Source organism: Diceros bicornis, chromosome 14 (genome assembly GCF_020826845.1).
Source record: "Diceros bicornis minor isolate mBicDic1 chromosome 14, mDicBic1.mat.cur, whole genome shotgun sequence".
In the NCBI taxonomy this organism is placed as follows: Eukaryota; Metazoa; Chordata; class Mammalia; order Perissodactyla; family Rhinocerotidae; genus Diceros; species Diceros bicornis.
In genome coordinates this window covers 49862041-49881124 of record NC_080753.1, presented here as the reverse complement: position 1 = coordinate 49881124, position 19084 = coordinate 49862041, and the positions used below count along the sequence as shown (strand labels likewise).

The 19084-nt window shown below is 38.5% G+C and overlaps 1 protein-coding gene across 1 annotated transcript in view; it reads left to right on the top strand.

Moving 5' to 3' along the window:
• Nucleotides 1-19084, top strand: part of CAP2 (cyclase associated actin cytoskeleton regulatory protein 2) — a 126465-nt gene that overhangs the window by 36472 nt on the left and 70909 nt on the right. The window contains exon 4 of the mRNA XM_058555200.1: nt 15292-15369. Within this exon, the coding sequence (XP_058411183.1) occupies nt 15292-15369 (78 nt within the window). The remainder of the gene's footprint in view (nt 1-15291; nt 15370-19084) is intronic.

Here is a 19084-nt window from a genome sequence, read left to right as displayed (position 1 = left end):
ATTCGCCGTATTGAAAATAGTCTGGAAGGATATTCACTGAATTGCTGGCAATGGTTATTTTTGCGGGGTGTACTTAGTGAAAACCTGTACTTCCTAAATAGCCCCGTCTTTTGAACTTTTTACAAGTATGTGTTACTGTTATCATCAGAAGAGGGGGGAAGGAATATTTGGTACTAGAAGAAAAAAATCTTGGCATCAAGTTATTGCCTGAAAGGGAGTTCACTGAGCAGCAAAAGACAAGTGAAGAGAAAATGCATGCACCAGGTGGTGTAGATCTTGCACAGCTTGGCTGCAGGGCACCCTGGTGGTCAGGGCTCCAAGCTGCCTGGGAATCCATGGGGAGTTGGAGAACCAGTGTTCAGCAGGACTTTTCATGGGTTAAGTGTTCATAGTAAGATCTCAGTCCAGATGGATTGATTTGGGTAGATACGGTTGATGAATGAACAAAATTTGGTTCTTGGCTGAATTTTATAGTCGTTAGAGATCAACTTTATTTCCCTGCCTTATTTTCATTTTCCATGTTAGCAAGAGAGGCGATTGTAAAGAAGGGGAAAGAGAACTAGCATTTATTCAGGGCCTGCTGTGTGTCAGGTGCTTTGCACAGCTCCTGACAACCATGACTTCACCTGATCATTAGGAGAACCCTTTAGGGTGGGTAACATTCAAGATAAAGAAGCCAAGACTCAGAAAGGTTGGGTAACTTGCTTATGGCCATGCATCTAGTAAGGGGTAGAGTTGGATTCTATCTCAGGCTTATCTGAAGATTTGAAGCTCATGGTTTCTCTACTATATCACACTGCTTTCCAAGAATTTCATCATTCATTATTAAGCAGTAGTTATTGAGCTTCTATTGAACTAAAAGGCCCTTCTATGTAGGTACCCACCAGCCTAGTCCTGGAGAGCATATTATTTACTTGGAGACACAAGGCATATACACATGCGTGAAAGTTAAATAAGAATGTGACTTAAATAACACCAAATGAAAGGACAATGCGTAGTGTTACAGTGCATTCTAGAATAAGGAGTACCTTGTTGTCTCTAATTTTTCTGAGTGGGCTTGGAGCAGCCAAGCATCCTTTACTTGTGTAGACCCAAGATTCATTAACCATGAAGCAGTTCTGGCTTCATAAGTCAAAAGATTTGGTTTAAACATGTTGATAAAATGCTTTAGATTCCTTAAGTGTTAGAAAAACAAGTCAGAGAATTTGGAGAGGGGCCAATCTGCCAAGTGTTTTGTAGCTACACGATGATTGAATTTGAAAATGAAGTTAATTTAAGAGAACAGTTTATTCAAAATACAAACTTGTAGCAATATTCATACCTGTCAGAAAAGCAAATGGATTTAAACATACAATAGTGTTTTCTTTTTTTTCTATTCCCATGCCTTGAGAAATACGCACTGTTTTTAATTCTTTGAAATCTTTCATCTTTTTTAATGTAAATTGCAATAACTAATTATTTATAAGAGTTCTATACTGGGTTTTTAAAATTATCGTGATTAGTTTTCTATTATAGATTTTGCAAACTTTTCTGCACATTCTGTTTTTGTAACCTGTTTGTTTAACTTAGACCATATGTTCTAGGCCTCTTTCCATGTCAGTAAGTTGAGGTCTACATTATCATTTTTAATGACTGCATAGTATTTCATTGTGTGGTTATACCATAATTGATTTAAACAATCAAAATCATACACGGGGGAAATAACGTACAGACAAGAAAGCAGAGCCTGGACTAGGGTGAGACAAGGGAGGCCCTGGGATGTGACTCTGAGAGGGAGCAAGCCTGGGCTCCTCACCAGACTCACCCTGGCCTTGTCCCTACAAGGCTGGTCATCTAGTATTATTTATAATCATTTAAAAAATTAATGACATTGGGGCCGGCCTAGTGGCGTAGCAGTTAGGTTTGTGCACTCTGCTTCGGGTGGCCCAGGGTTCACAGGTTTGGATCCCAGGTGCAGAGCTGTGCACCACTTATCAAGCCATGCTGTGGCGGGCATCCCACATATAAAAAAGTAGAAGAAGATGGGTATGGATGTTAGCCCAAGGCCAGTCTTCCTCAGTGAAAAAAAAAAAAGACATTTGACATTTTTCAGTTTTTCCCCTATTAGAAATGAAATTGCAGTGCATTTCCTGGTACAAACATTATTTTATAATTGTACAATTCTTTTCTCAAGGAAAATTCCTAGAATTGGAAGTATGCTGGGTCAACGGCAAGTGATCCCTAATACTCCTGCTCACGCACATTGTACTGATTCATACTCTCACAGTGTCTAAAAGTGCTTAGGCTATTTAGTGATAATTATGAACTAGGAAAATAAGAATTTTAGGGAAATAATGCATGATTTGAATGCACATTAATATTCATGGTATTGATTGTTTAAAAATACTTTGCTCTCTGCTGGATGAGCAGGAAAATAAAGACAAAGCTATACTTCCCCGTATAAGTCATCCTTTTTGCAAAAGACAACCATTTATCTGTTCTACCTTTTATCTATTTAATGTACCGAGAAATTTGTTTAAATTGCCTCTTTGGGGCTGGATAGGACATGTTTTGGGTGGGGTTGGTTGAGTGTTGAGGTCACTTTAACTGAGACCAATAATGCAGCTGAGATATATAATAGAAGATTCAGGCATGGATGTAGAAAGGGCATGTTGGAGCTGTTCCTTAGTGTCAGAACTGTGCACCGTGGCTCTTGTAAATACTTATGTGAGCTGGAAGTTGCCAAGGCAACAGTCCTATTAATGAAGAACTCTTTTATTATCAGTACCTGACTGATTATTTTTTTAATAAAATGTGCCTAGTAGTCTAACATTGACATTCTCAATCTACCTACTCATCTTTCCTTTCTAGACTGCAAAACCATTTACCTCTATTGAATAAGCATGCCTCCTTTCTCTGCCAATGAAAGCAGAATCGTTGGGAAAAAAAAAAAAAAACCAGTCAACTGTAAGGGAAGTAAAAATACTAATTTATAACAATTGCCTAATGTAAAATTATTGCCCTTTTGATATATGCTTTGGCTAAGGCAGAGCCTGAAATTACTGGGACTTGGTTGGGATTTGAGCAGGCCAGAGTCTTTAAATTAACTTGTCTTTATGAATTAATGGAGCATTGCCAACATATTTTTAAGTGAGTGGAATGTGACATTACTGCTTCCTTCCCCTAGTCAGACTGTAAATTTAAACTTCATTTTATTGTGCACACACAGGATACTTCAAAAAGGCAGCTGTAGCTGAGTCGTAAGCTGTAGGGAACTCTGTTGTCTTGAAGAGCCGGAGAGCCACGTGAAGGGGAATGATGGTTAGAAATGACTGGGTACCAAGCATTGTGCTTCCCGGGTCTAGAGGGAAGGAAATCGTTTCTTCAAAAAGGAAAATATTCCCCTTTTTTATGAGAATGCTTCTTGTGTTTTGTCAAGCTAACTGAATGGGAAAGCTTACCCTTTCAGTCATGGGTTGGTGATATCAGCAATCCCTTTGTTCAAGATTGGATGTTTGTTGTCTGTTTCACACAGCCAGCGTCTTATCACTTATGACTCACATTCAGTGATCATTCTCTACGTTCACGACTTGTTTCCCCTGGTAGCACCTAGGCACAGAGGAGGTACTCAGAAAATACTTTCAGTAATAAATAATAAACTTCTATTTTATTCAGTTATACCATTTTAATAATTGTTTTCTGATAATAAAATTTAAATGTTTGATATAGAAACATTTGAAAATAAATGTATGAAGAAGAAAACCACTCATATTCCCATGACTTAGAGATAACTGCTGTTGAAATCATGGCATATCTATTTCATAAGGACACTGGTCAAAGTCCTGTTTTCTCCTCGATAAGATAAAATCAACACTATAATCTGTGCCAGCCGTATGTCTAAGGATAAGTGACACATGCCAAGCACTGGAAGGGTGCAGGTAGTCCAGGTGAGGTATTAAGATGCTGACTGAAATGATGGGGCCGATTATAGTCCAGGCAAAACTTGGCTCTTCTCCTGTGTCACTGTGGCAATTCCAGATTCAACAACAAATAGCAGTCAATCTGATTTCTCATTTCTTAACTGTTGGCTTCAGACTATGTTACTGACAAAACAGATTTTGCCCTCAGAACAAGTTTTAGCACGACCAGATGTACACGTTTCTTTGTTAATGGCAATTCTGGCTTGCTTCTTTGTGCCCTTTCCTGTTGGCACACTGGGAAGGGAGAGAGCTGTTTCCCAAACTTATCATGTGAAATAGGCAAAGTCCATGGGAACTAAAGAAGTCATAGCAAAGAAACATTGTGTACTTGTATGTTTTATTTTTGGCTGTGACAACATAAAGGGGCAGTTTGGATGTTGCTTTAGTCCCCCCCCACCCCCTGCCAGTAATCTCCATAAGCACACCCAAGCATCCCGAGATAAATATGATAAAAATAACAAGAATAAGCACAAAGAATAAAATCTCATGTCGTGAGGATAAAAGCATATTTACAAAATGTTGCTATTTTTAACAAACAGAAACAATCCAAGTAAAAATAGAGTGTTTATCATAGAGTCTCTTAGTGACCTCCATCATCACAGTCCCACCATCCCTTCCACCAGATAACTGCCCCTAAGCCCTCCCACGTAGGTGTTCATAACATCTCTGTGTGTTTTTGACCCCCACCCTCACCTTATCCACAGTCCCACACACACACGTTGAAAGGTGGGTCTTAGAGAGATGCTCTGTCTCCAAGAAGATGAAGCTGGGAGGGAAGTTCCAAAATGTTGTCTGAAAGTTGAAATGCAATAAGTTTTTTCTCCTTTAAAAAAAAGTGGGGGAAGGACTTCCAGTTTCTTGTTCTGTGTGTAAGGAGCTTGGAAGTCGCCGCTCCATCCTAACAAGGAAAACCTGATCAGACCGAAAAACCAACACCTCGGATCCATAAGAGAAGAGAGGACACAGGGCAAACCACTGTCCCCAAGATCCGAGAGACAGGCGAATACAGGGAGTTGCGGCTTACCGGGGCAGAGACTTACGAGTGACACTGCCAGGGGAACCAATGGAACCAATGTACTTGATAAATTGTTGGAGACTCAGTGTGGACAACTCTGAGAGTTAAGAGCTCTGGGGGACACTTCATAGAGGGCCCCCACGATATTGTTAGATTTACCTCCATGAGCTCGACCAGGTTCCAATAGTAAATATTAGAGAAAAATCTCCTCAGACTTCTGGCCGGGGAGGGGGAAAGGAAGCATTTTGAAATAAGCCAGAGCACTCTGTTCTTTACAAGGCCTGCCCTCAAGGGAAACTAGTTAATCAGAGCCTAAGCTGGTAGGGTATTATCAGAGCCTAACTGACCTGGGGAAGGGAAATACTCAACTCCAACTGGCTCTAGTCTTCCACATGGGGAAGGAAAATAGCAAAGTCCAGCCTGCCTAGCCATCCTGTCCCACCTAAGGGAGAAGAAAAAAAAGTGAGAAGCACTTGTAAAGTTCACATTCCAGAGGCATAGGCTCACTAAAAGACTGAGACCTAATCATAGGATTAAAGTACACTTCCCCTCTCCTCACACCTCACCACCACATTACTAAGTTCTATTTACAGCAGTTCCTTTCACCCAGTACATCACGTCCAGCTATCAAGAAAAAATTACAAAGCATACAAAAAGACAAAAAACACACTTTGAAGAGACAAGAGCAAGCATCAGAATCAGACGTGTCAGAGATGTTAAGATTATCAAAATGGGAATTTAAAACAACTATGATTAATATGCTAAGGGCAATAATGGATAATGTAGACAGCATGCAAGAACAAATGGGCAATGTAAGCAGAGAGATGGAAATCCTAAGAAAGAACCAAAAAGAAATGCTAGAGATAAAAAGCACTGTAACAGAAATGAAAAATGCCTTTGATGGGCTTGTTAGTAAAATGGACACGGCTGAGGAAAGACTCTCTGAGCTAGACGGTACATCAATAGAATCTTCAAAAACCAAAAATCAAAGAAAACAGAGACTTAAAAAAAACAGAACAGAATATCCAAGGACTGTGGGACAACTACAGAAGGTGTAATATACACATAATGGAAATACCAGAAGAAGAAAGAGAGAAAGGAACAGAGGAAATGTTTGAAACAATAATAATTGAGAATTTCCCCCAAATTAATGTCAGACATCCAACCACAGATCCAGGAATCTCAGAGAACACCAAGCAGGATAAGTGCCAAAAAACCCCCACTACACTTCAGCATATCATTTTCAAATTATAGAAAATCAAAGATAAAGAAAAAATCCTGAAAGAAGCCAGAGGAAAAGAAACCTTATCTATAGAGAAACAAAGATAAGAATTACATCCAGCTTCTCCTCAGAAACCATGCAAGCAAGAAGAGAGTAGAGTGAAATATTTAAAGTGTTAAAAGGAAAATACTACAAACCTAGAATTCTGTACCTTTCAAAATTATCCCTCAAAGGTTAAGAAGAAATACTTTTTCAGGCAAACAAAAATTGAGGGAATTTGTTGCCAGTAGACCTGCCTTGCAAGAAATGTTAAAACAAGCTCTTTAGAGAGAGGGAATATAACATAGGTCAGAAGCTTGGATCTATGTAAAGAAAGGAAGAGTATGGAAGGAGGAGTAAGTGAAGGTAAATAAAAACTTTTATTTTTCTTATTCTTAATTTATCTATCAGATAACAATTTGTTTAAAATAATAATAGCAACAATGTATTCAGTTATGTATGCTTATGTGTATATATATATTTATGCTTGTGAAATCAATGACAGCAATGATACAAGGGACAGGAGGAAAGAATTAAGATTATTTTGGTGTTATAAGGTATTCACACTACTGTGAAACAGTAGTGTTATTTGAAGTGGACTTGATTTAGTTGTAAATGTATATTACAAACTCTTGGGTAACCACTTAAAAAAGTAAAAAAGGAATATAATTGATATGCTAAGAAAGGAGAGAAAATGGAGTCACATAAAGTGCTCAATTAAAACCACAAAAGGCGGAAGAGGGGAAGACGAATAACAAGGGCAACAAACAGAAAACAGTAATGAATATGGTAGATATTAATCCAACTATGTATATATTTGAATGTCAGTGGTCTAAATACACCAATTAAAAGATAGAGATTATCAGAGTGGATCAAAAAACATGACCCAACTGTATGCTGTCTACAAGAAACCCATTTTATATATAAAGATGCATATAGATAAAAAGTATGTGGATGCAGAAAAATATACCATGCTAACACTAATCAAAAGAAAGCAACAGTAGCTATATTAATTTCAGACAGAACAAAGTTCCAAGTAAGGAAAGCTATCAGGGATTAAGAAGGGCATTGCATAACGATAAAGGGGTCAATTCTCTAAGAAGACGTAACAATTCTTAACATATATGCACCTAACAACAGAGCATCAGACTGATAGAACTGCAAGAGAAGTAGATGAATCCACTATCATAGTTGGAGGCTTTAACACCCCTCTCTCAGAAATGGACAGATCCAGCAGGCAGAAAATCAGTAAGGATGTAGCTGAACTCAGTAACACCATCAATCAACTGGGTATAATGGACATCTGTAGACTACTTTATCCAACAACAGCAGAATACACATTTTTCTCAAGCTCACATGGAACATTCACCAAGATGGATCCCATTCTGGGACATACAACACACCTAAACAAATTTAAAAGAATAGAAATCATACAATATGTGCTCTCAGACCACGTTGGAATTAAACTAGAAATCAATAACAGAAGCGTAACTGGAAAATCCGAAAATACATGGAAATTAAACAACACACTTGTAAATGATACATGGGTCAAAGAGGAAAACTAAAGAGAGATTTAAAAATATTTTGAACTGAATGAAAATGTAAGATCAAATTTTGGGGATGCAGTGAAAGCAGTGCTTAGAGGGAAATTTATAGCATTGAATGAATATATTAGAAAAGAAGAAAGATCTAAAATCAATAATCTAAGTTTCCACTTTAGGGAACTAGAAAAAGAAAAGAAATAATAAGAATTAGAGCAAAAATCAATGATATTGAAAAACAGGAAATCAGTAGAGAAAATCAATGAAACCGAAAGCAGGTGCTTTGAAAAGATCAATAAAATCAATAAGGCTCTAGCTATGCTAAATAAGAAAAAAAGAGCCAGGACACAAATTACCAATATCCAAAAAGGATAATAAAGGAATACTGTAAACAACTCTTTGCCCACAAATTTGATAACCCAGATGAAATAGACTACTTACTTGAAAGACACATCTGCCAAAACTCACACAAGAAGAAATCAACAACCTGAATAGGCCTATATCTATTAAAGAAATTGAATCAATAATTAATAACATTTCAACAATAGAAAGTACCAGGCCCAGATGTGTTCACTAGTGAATTCTACCAAACGTTTAAGTAAGAAATTATACCAATTGTCTACAATCTCTTTCAGAGAATGGAAGCAGAAGGAATACTTCCTAACTCATTCTATGAGGCCAACATTATGCTAATACCAAAGTAAGACAAAGACATTATAAGAAAAGAAAACTACAGACCAATATCTCTCATGAACATAGATGCAAAAATCCTCAACAAAATATTAGCAAATTGAATCAAAAAAAGTATAAAAAGAATTGTACACGGTGACCAAGTGGGATTTATTCCAGGTATTCAAGGCTGGTTTAACATTCAAAAATCAATTAATGTATTATATCACATCAGCAGACTGAAATCTGATCCTGTCAGTCATATGATCATATCAATAGGTGCAGAAGAAGCATTTGACAAAATCCAACACCTATTTATGATGAAAAACTCTCAGTAAACTAGGACTAGAAGGGAACTTTCTCAACTTGATGAAGACTATCTATAAGGAACCTATAGCTAACATCATACTTCATGGTGAGAAACTCAAAGCTTTCCCACTAAATCAGGTACAAGGCAAGGATGTCCCCTCTCACCACTCCTTTTCAACATCATACTAGAAGTCCTTGCTAATGCAGTAAGGCAAGAAAAGGAAATAAAAGTTATACAGATTGGGAAGGAAGACATAAAACTGTCTTTGGTTGCAGATAACATGATCATCTATGTAGAAAATCTAAAAGACAAAAGAACTCCTGGGGCTAATAAGTGTTTATAACAAGCAGCATCAGTATCACCTAAGAATTTATTAGAAATGTAAATTCTTGGGCCACCCAAACCTGCTGAATCTGAAACCCTGGCGGTAGGACTCAACAATCTGTTTTAACAAACCCTCCAGGTGACTATAATGCACACTCAAGTTTGAGAAATAAGCCTTCTGCCTGGTTCTTAATATGTCAACACAGATGGCTTTCATAATCTGACTTATAGGGTCAGTGCTTATGTTCATGTCTACAAAATTAGGCATGTTTCTTCAGTCTTGTTTTAAGCAAAATCGAGAAGTGGGTGAAATTTGTCTTTGGCATCCTAGCATCTTTGTTTGTCAGCCCATTTTCCTGTCTCGCTTTCATCTATCAGATGCCTTTTTACCTCTTCATTGCCTGAAACTCAGGGGACTTCTTCTTTAGGGTAGAATAGAGGCCCCTAAAGAATAAAATCTAAAAATATGATATCTCTAATTATGAAATATAGGGCATTGGCAGACTGACTGGGGGGTACGTGGGGAAAGCATTAACAGCGACTTTCCCAGGGCCCACAAATTGCACTCGATGAGCAGATGCCCATCTCGCTGTCCTTAGAGGAAGAGAAGCCCCTTCCTTCCGCTGTCTGATTCTCAAGAAGAGGGCTGATGTAGTTTCAGAAGATCTGGAAATGCCTGCAGCACAGGCACTCTGACGGGATGCTTTTTGCATCTCCAAGTCTCGCCTGTGCCCTTTCCCCTAGTTGTGCCTGTTCGTTTTGCCGTCCACATGGTACTTTGCAGCCTGTAGCTTTCCCAGTGAAACAATGCAAAGCTTTGATGAGTATTCAGAGATCAATTGGGCTTCCCCAGGGAGCCAGCTCTCCCCCGAGGGGATTAAATGGAAATAAGTCATATTTAGCTGGTGTCTGCTTGCTTTAAACTGATTACTGAAATTCATTCTCCGAATCTGTCCCCTAGGACCACAGAACAAGACAGTCCACCAACCTGTCTGTCCAAGAGCTGCAGCTGCCTGAGTGACAGTTGATAGAGTTCAAACAAAAGAAAATGCACAGCTTTGACTCTTACCGGAACTGTCCCTTTCCTCTCTGCACACACGTGCTCACAGGCAGATAGACGCGCATGTTTACTCACAAAGGTCACTGAGGCTCTCTGAGCCCTATACATGTGTGATGGACAAACTCAGCAAAAACCCTCAATTATTTGTCGTTACTGAAAATCCCTCCGTTTGGCTTTTTCTTTCACCGTGTTTTGAACTGCCTGACTGAGCCAAATTCTCCCTTTCAAGTTGTCAGAACTCAGCAGGTTTAGCAAAATTGCTCCTAAATAGGATGCTGTCTGGTTGAGGGGGCTCACAGAACTTTCCAGAAGTAAGAAGCAGGTGGATCAGAATATCTGAAATGTGGAATGAAAACCCTTTGAAACATGGACTGATGAGGTTAAAAATGAGTGCGGTTTAGAGTTTGCTAATTATGCCAGAGTTCCAGAGAGCTGGAAAAAGTGCACAGCTGAATCCTTGGAAAGATTTGTCTGCATAAGCAAAGTGAAAGGGAGAGTTGAAGCAGATATCTGGGTATTCAGCTCTTCTCCACTCCAACCTCCACCCCTGTTATTGAGTGAAAGGCCATTTGGGGGAAGAGACTAATTAATGAAATTGGCCATCTTTGCTAATCAGACCCAGAAAATTGTTCTATTAGCAACAGGCTAAATGTTGTAACCAGGGGAAGTAAAAAAGGCTAATGATAGTGTTCGCCTTGGGATAACTACAAAAATATTGTTAATGCCACCTTTGAGCTGCAGTTTTAACTACAGAAGTCAGCTGAATTACTGTTCCCACAGCAACTACAATTCAGTCAGCTCTGCAAGGCTCATCATAGATGAGGATGCTTCCTCTATATTATCGTTGCTGGGAGAAGTGCAGTTATTTTATGTATATCCAAGCTGTGGAAAGTTATGTTTCATAGTCTTCTTTTTGGAAATGTCATCATGAGAGACTGACAAAATTTCTTCTGAACCATTGAAAATACACATTTTGATACATGGATAAACATTCATGCAGCCTAGAGCTTCACATTCATAGGGTCATAATGGCCTCCAGGACCATAAAATTTGAACATCCTCTGTCCTCCCTAAGGAATATCCAAAATTTGAGGTTTTGGGCAATATAATCCCAGCAATCAGGCTACTGGACAAAGAGAAGAGGAGATGGTATACACCAAAAAGGAAAATATACCCTCATTTAAACATTCATGAGACTTTATCTGTTATAATGATGATGATTGAATTTGTGATTTTAAATGTAAATGGTCTACAAATCTTGGTTTGATTTCAAGCATTTTCTTCTCAGTAGGAAAAAAAAAGTCCTTGGATGAGAAATAATGAGAACAGTTAGAAACAAGATTAAGGTGCTCATTTCAGTAAATATTTTGGAAAATTCATCAGATACCAAAATGTGATAAAGAAGTGGAATGACAAAAACTAGTCATTTCCCGGTTAGTTAACACATTTACCCTTCTAGCCCGGAAAATTGTTTGATATTGACACTGGGATGAAATTAACCTAATCCTGTTGTTGCTGTTCTAGTTATCTGTTTCTGAAAATGTATTAAGCTGGTTCTTACCTGTCTATCAGAGAAATCAGTCATTATCCAAGATGGCAGAGAGAGAGAAACTGCCCCAAAATAGATGTGGCAATAACAAGGAGGAGATGAAAGATGAAATCGATAAGTGTAAAAGAATATATAAAAGAATAAAAGTTTATGACCGAATAAAACTGAATCAGAATTTTTCCCTCTGCAGAAATGAGCCAAAAAAAAAGGTAAAAAAAGAAATTTTCGCTGATCGTAACTAAACTAAAAAGCCATAACCTAAAGCAATACATTTCAGTAACTGAAGGCTGAGCAGCTTTCGGTTCCTAACTCTGCCCCGATTCCCCACCCCCTTAAAGATCTACCTTAAAAGAAATGAAATTAGGAAAGGAAAATATGAAACAGGACAAGGAAACCATGGGGCTGCTTCCATCTGTAAATGTAAAGCCCCACGTCTGTGTTCTGAATGGAGAAATGATCTAAAATCTGAGGGGACCCTCCATCAGAATGGTCTGTGTTCCAAGTAGGTGGAGTGAATTCTGGTTTAGGACATTTAACATATTCCCAGAAGAGTGAGCAGCACCCAAATTCTCAAATAAAGACTAGACGTCACCTCAGCTGAGTTCTTCCTTTCCATATCCTCCGGTGCCATCAGCTGTTAGAAGAGGGGATAGAACACAAAGCAATTAGCCCTCAGACTGTTGCTTGGAAGGGAAAATTAACTGATCTCCAATATGGTGGCAAAAGGCTCAAGGAATCACCCACATGGCGGCTACAAATAGTGTGTGAGAAAGGAAAATAGCCTGGAAAAGGAAAGACACAGACTAGCCCTCAAAGAAAGTAAAACTTAAGGAACAGAAACATGTTCTTCACAATGGCTTAATAAGAATATAACTTATACTCTTAAAACTTAGAGTATAAATGTATTTTTTAAATAACTTAAAGCAAAGCGATAAAGCAATAAGCTAAAACAAAAATTTCATAAGAATGAAGTGAAAAGGGAAATTGAAAGTCTAACAAATCAAGAACAAAAACAACATTAATGCAGAAATGATACATAAAGGGAAACATTAATGTATATGAGACTGTTGAAAATCTGTTTACTAACAATAAAGTATTTATATAATCACAGTAAATACAGATGAAAGACAAGGAAATTAAAGGCAGAGAAGGAATCTAAAAGATATGAAGACATTCAAATATTATACAATCTGAGCCAACCCTGATGGCCTAGTGGTTAAGTTGGGTATGTTCTGCTTGGGCGGCCTGGGTTCAGTTCCCGGGCATGGAACCACACCACTTGTCTGTCAGCAGCCATGCTATGGTGGTGGTTCATACAGAAGAACCAGAAGAACATACAACTATACACAACTATGTACTGGGGCTTTGGGGGAAGGAAAGGAAGAAAAAAAATGGAGGAAGATTGGCAACAGATGTTAGCTTAGAGTGAATCTTGCCCTGCAAAAAAAAAAAAATATATATATATATATATATATTCTATAATCTGAGGATAATAATTGGAGTCTCTGAATAGAGATTCTAACAAATGGAACAGAAGATAATTGAAAGATATAATAGAAGAAAATTTGCCAGAACTGAATAAAGGACCAAATCTATTCCAGGAAATGTGATATAGAATGCTCAAAACTTAAACATATCTTAGTTAAACTATTAAACTCCAAGGATAAAGAAATAATTCTTCAGGTGTCAAACCAGAAAAAGTCAATTTCCTACAAGGGAGAAAAAAATCAAGCTAGCTTCAGATTTCTCCCTTACCACATTTAGTGCCGTGTTATTTGAAAATGGAGAGAGAGACCCAAGGATGTTATATGAGCCAAGATGTTGTTAAAATATAAAGACGACAGGGAGACATGCTTAAACCTGAAGAACTAAAGGAACTTTGAGACTTTTTTGAAGAAAATACTTGATAATGAGAGTCCAGCCAATAAAAAAATATCGAAATAACTCAGAAACGGAGAAGTCATGGTAAAATGACTGGTGAGAACCACTAGGTATGTTTAAATGTAGAACTAATCCTAAACAACTATGGGAATTAATATTACAGGGAGAATCTGAATACTATCAATTGAGAAAAATAATAACTAAAAAATATGGAAGATAGAGGACCAGAGATAGAAAGAAGGGAGAGAGTACTTATCTTTCCCAGCAAGGAGTCGATCAATATTGTCTAAAATAATATCATGTAGTTTAAAAAGCAAACACATAATTATTTCAGTCTCTTAATATTTTGTAATCTTTTTGTTTTTACTTTAAAATGATCATTTGGGACATAATAATTATACTGCAGAAACTTTTATTTGAAGTTTATCATTTTTTTCTCTTTCACCGCTACTGTTCAGTCATAATTATTTATACTTTTTATTTTTAAAAATAGCACCTAGGGTATGATCCCATTTTATAAAAGTGTCTCTGTGCATATGTCTTTAAGAGGTGGCTGCAATAATGTTCATCTGATGTTCATAATGATTATTTCTGGGTTGTAAAGCATTTTTATAAACTTTCATCTTTGTAACTTTTGGCATTTAAACCATTATTCTAAATCATTATGCTTTGTCTTATGAAAACAACTGTATAAATTTTCTTAAAAACTAGGAAAAAATGCCAAAAATGACTAATTGTGTGTGATATGAATATTTGGAATTATTTTCTTCTTGGTACTCTTCTGTAACTTTTTAAATTAAAAAAATTAAAGAATTCGTTAATTAGTTAAGAGTGGGTAAAAGGTGAGGATAAGAGAATATGATACCATGTGTTTGAAGACATTCCCACCTGTACAACTCCTTTTTGGGAGGTTGAGTCCAAGTGGCACTGAAATCTCTTCCGGATCCATCTTAAGGAATAGTTGTAGAAGCCACTGGCTCTCAGCGAGCATATCTTTATTAAGGGACAATTCTCTTTCCACCAGAAGGTATGGAACAGATTTGAGCACACCATGAAAGAGGACAGGAGAGACACTCTTTGAAAAAAATTGCACTTTAGGGCTCAAACATTTTTTAACAGAGATATTGAGATATAATTCACATATCATAACATTCACTCTTTTAAAGTGTACAATTCAATGGTTTTTAGTATATTCACCAAGTTGTGAAACCATCACCACCGTCTAATTCCAGAACATTTTCATCACCCCCAAAAGAAACCTTGGACCCGTTAGCAGTCACTCCCCATTCCACCCTCCCCCCAGCCCCTGGAAACCACTAATCTTTCTGTCTCTATAGATGTGCTTATTCTGGACATTTCATATCAATGGAATCATACCAATGTGGCCTTTTTGACTGGTTTCATTCACTCAGCATAATGTTTTCAAGGTTCACCCATGTGGTAGCATGCATCAGCACTTCATTTCTTTTTAATACTGAATAATATTCCATTGTATGGATATATCACATTTTGTTTATCCATTCATCAGCTAATGGACATTCTGGTTGTTTCCTTATCTCGGCTATTGTGAATAATGCTGCTGTGAATGAATTTATAAGTTTTTGTATGGACATACGTTTTCATTTTTCTTGGGTCTATACCTAGAGGTGGAATTGCTGGTGGTGGTAACTCTTTGTTTAGGAGATCAAACATTTAAATTTCCCTCTTCCTCTTTGTTCCCAGGCAGAAATGGTGCATAGCGCTTTCCAGGCCCAGCGGGCTTTCCTTCTGATGGCCTCTCAGTATCAACAACCCCAAGAGGTAAGAGGGTATACTGAGAGATGGGCTTTCTAGGCAATGGGCGATGTAAGAGAGAAAACAAGGAAGCAACAGAACCAGTTACTGTGATAGACATCCCGAAAGTGAGATTTTAGCACATGTGGGTTCTGTCTCAAATCCAGACCACGGCATGGAACGTTTCTTCTGTCTTCATAATCTTATTATGGCCAAATTCATACTGTAACAATTGACATCACCAGTTTAAAAGGTCAATTTATTTATGTCATCTGTAGCCTTTTCTTTCTACTGGTCTCACAACTGTTTTATAATCAAGAAAGTGTTTACTACTAATTTTCAGTTCATATTTTGTGCTGCTTTGTTATCAAAAACTGTTCACATCTGTCATCGTCTATAAATTCTGTGTGTGAATTTGATTAGCTCCTATTTCATAAATATCATAGATGGGCTAAGGCAGTGCTTCTCAAATGTACTGTGTATGCATCATTTTGGGAGCTTCAATGCGGTTTCTGATTCATTGGCCCTGGAATATGGCCCGAGATCTGCTTTTTTAACAAACTCATGCCCATGCTGATAATTCTCATTCTCAAAACACCAAAATTGGAGAGAATCTTTCTGAATCTGTAAGTACTTAGACATATTCCACCTCTCCTTTCTCTGCCACCATGAATATGGATTAACTTTTCTTGGGTTTAAGATATTTAGAGATTTTGATGCTAAGTGCAGTGATATTACCAATATGATGATTTTAACAACTTTTAACCTACCATAGCATTGACATATAAGGCCCAAAGTAAACTTCAAAATATAAAGGAATCAAAATGAAAATAATAGATGTTAAGAGCAAAGTGGTGGTTGGCAGGGGTCCTTCTCATTTCCCAGGCCACTGTCAATTTCTCATTCTCTAAACCCAGACCCCAGGCCCAGCAGCCCAGACCACTGACATTGTGTCATGCAAATAACTCCATTTCTTCTATCAATGGTTCATAATAACAACGTTTTAACGGTGCTAATTGTGTAATGAATGAAATTATTCATTAAAAAGTAGATCTATGACCAGCATACCTTGTTAAATAAGAAAAAAATAAGAATTGTTCTTTTGACTAAATATTCTGCTTCTGAAGTCTGGTAACAACCGTATAAATATAAAAGATAATTAAATATTCATTATAACACAATAGTTTAAATTTAGTAGCTCACTTTGAATTCTGAAACAAACTCCTGAAGTTGAAAAAGTTGAGCTGAGAATCCCAGGAAACTAGGACTTTCACTTTCAGGGGATGAAGCTCTGCTCCACAAAGGGCCAAGAGCTGAGATCCCAGACCCTTCCTGGAACAGTGGTTCCCAGCCCTGCCTGTGCAGTGGAATCACCCAGAAAATTTTTTAAAATACCGGTGCCTGGAACTCACTCCAGGAGGTTCTGGTTTAATTGGTCTGAGGAGTGGTCTTGGCCTTGAGAGTTTTACAGGCTCATCAGGTGATTCTAACTTACAGCCAGAGCTGCCACCCCCCACCCTGGATGCATCGCTTTGCTCGTGTGAAATGAGGAGTTAGCACACAGCCTAGGCAGGCACCTCTGTAGAGATGGAAATATTCTGTGTCCACTGTGAATGCATTTTCCTCCTTGGCCTTCTCAATTCTGCTTTTTTTCCCTTTGCAAAAGAGAACAGTGAAACTAGGAAATCACAATATGATACATACTAGATACAGCCTTAAGTCTGGCTTTTCTGTGGTTAAAGTGGGAGGAGAGGTGACTTCAGTGCATCATTGAGAGTCTCAGATGGAGAGAAGAATCATGACTTTCCTGGCTGGTGCCCCACTCAATCCCTTCTTTGAGCACAGAGCAAGAGGCCTCTCCATTGGCCTTGCACATAAAAGTCACTCGCTAAATATGAGATGAAGAAGGGAACGAGTGAACAAATGAACAAAGGCACTGGAACAATAGCGTCCCAAAATGAGCCATGGTCAGGGGTCGTGTGTGGCTTAGCATGTGGCTGTGCAGATTCTTGGGTATAATATCTGTGGTTCCCCCATTCTCTACTGCATTCTTGACAAAAGGGAGAGGAACGGATCTGTCTCAGGGGACTCGTACCCAGGAAGGGCATGTGCTGGAAATGTTCCCCTGTAGCATTCAGCACAGTGCTCCAAGAGTACTAAGGCCCAGCAGGATCAGGGAGGCAAAATGCAAAGCAATTTTTGATGTCTACCTCCCTTTCTGTCCCCTCCATCTTTGCCCAGAGCACCTAGTACTTCCACTCAATAGGTAAGCAGAGTTGAGAGGTCACCCCCCACAGTGATGAAAATAGTTCATGGCAAGGCCTTGATTTTCCTGGTGTACATTCTGGAAGATACATCATAAAGATTATCATAGAGCCGGTCGTATTTTCTCATAGGAACAATGTTATTACTGTCCACATCCTCCTCTCTTCTTTCAGGAGAATTTTAACTCCTGTAATTTCAATTCTCATTGATATATGGCAGTGGCTCGCACACTTTAGTGTGTAGAGAAACACCTGCAGGGCTGTTAAGACACAGATTGCTGGGAAACTCTTACAGAGTTTCCAACTCAAGAGGTGCTGGTTGAGGCCCAAGAATCTGCATTTCTAAAAAGTTTCCAAGTGATGGTGATACTGCTGGTCCAAGGACCAACCACACTTCAAGAACCTGTGCTGTATGGATTGCTCTGGCAGTTATACCTCCAGCTCAAATTTATTTCAGGTGCTTCTGACTTTCATTTCCAGCTGCCTTTAGGCCAGTGCTTCTCAAACTCTAATCTTCATTTGAATCATCTGGAGATCTTGTTAAAGTGCAGCATCCCGAGTCAGTAGGTCTGGGGTAGGGCCCAAGAGTCTGTAGTTCTAACAAGCTCCCAGGTGCTGTTGATGCTGCGGGTCTGTTGCAAAGAACTCATATTCTTTGCTCCTAACATTTCTATATCAAAGCAGGCTGTGTTATGCCGCAGTAACAAACATCTCCAAAGTCTTAGTGACATTACTGCAGTTTATTTCTTGCTTGTACTACATGCCTATTACAAGGTGGCTTCCCTTCTAGTGGATGAGTTATTAAATAATTACTCATATAATTATTTACTTAAAATAATTACTCAAACAATTATTTACTTAGAGTTGTAATAGGGATCTGAGAGAAAAGGGTAGAGAATGAATCTTTATAGGAGTTTCAGGTGTTGGGAAGGGAAGATATTTTAGGGCAGAGAACCTTCTAGGGAGTGCTTGCAGTCCCGTTGATGAAGGTCACTACTTATGCTGCAGAAGCATAAGGCAAGGCCAAACCAACATTAGTGGTCACTTGTGGCCTGAGGATTGTATAAGCTAGATGCCCAAGACTGGGAGTGAGCACCCTGGCCAGCTGGAAGCTAGCAACCTCCTAGAACACAGAAGAAGAGCACTGATAAAAATACTGAAACCCACAACAATGCAAACATGCAACTAATGTCAGCAAATATTTATCAAGCGCTCACTGTGGACCAGGCTCTGTAAAAATACCTATGAGATGGGCAGGGCTTGGGGACAGGCATATATGGAAGATTAGATGGGAAGGGACCTTAGAAATCATCTCTTGCAGCACTCTTAATGTAAAGGTGAGCCAGGAGAGGTTCAGAGGCAAGGTAACTGCTTTACTCATTAGTGCCAGTGCTGATGAACTGCCCCCGGCTAGCTCTGATCCTCGGAAATCTCAGCTAACACGCTTCACCACTGCACAGCTGCCTCCAGTGCTCTAC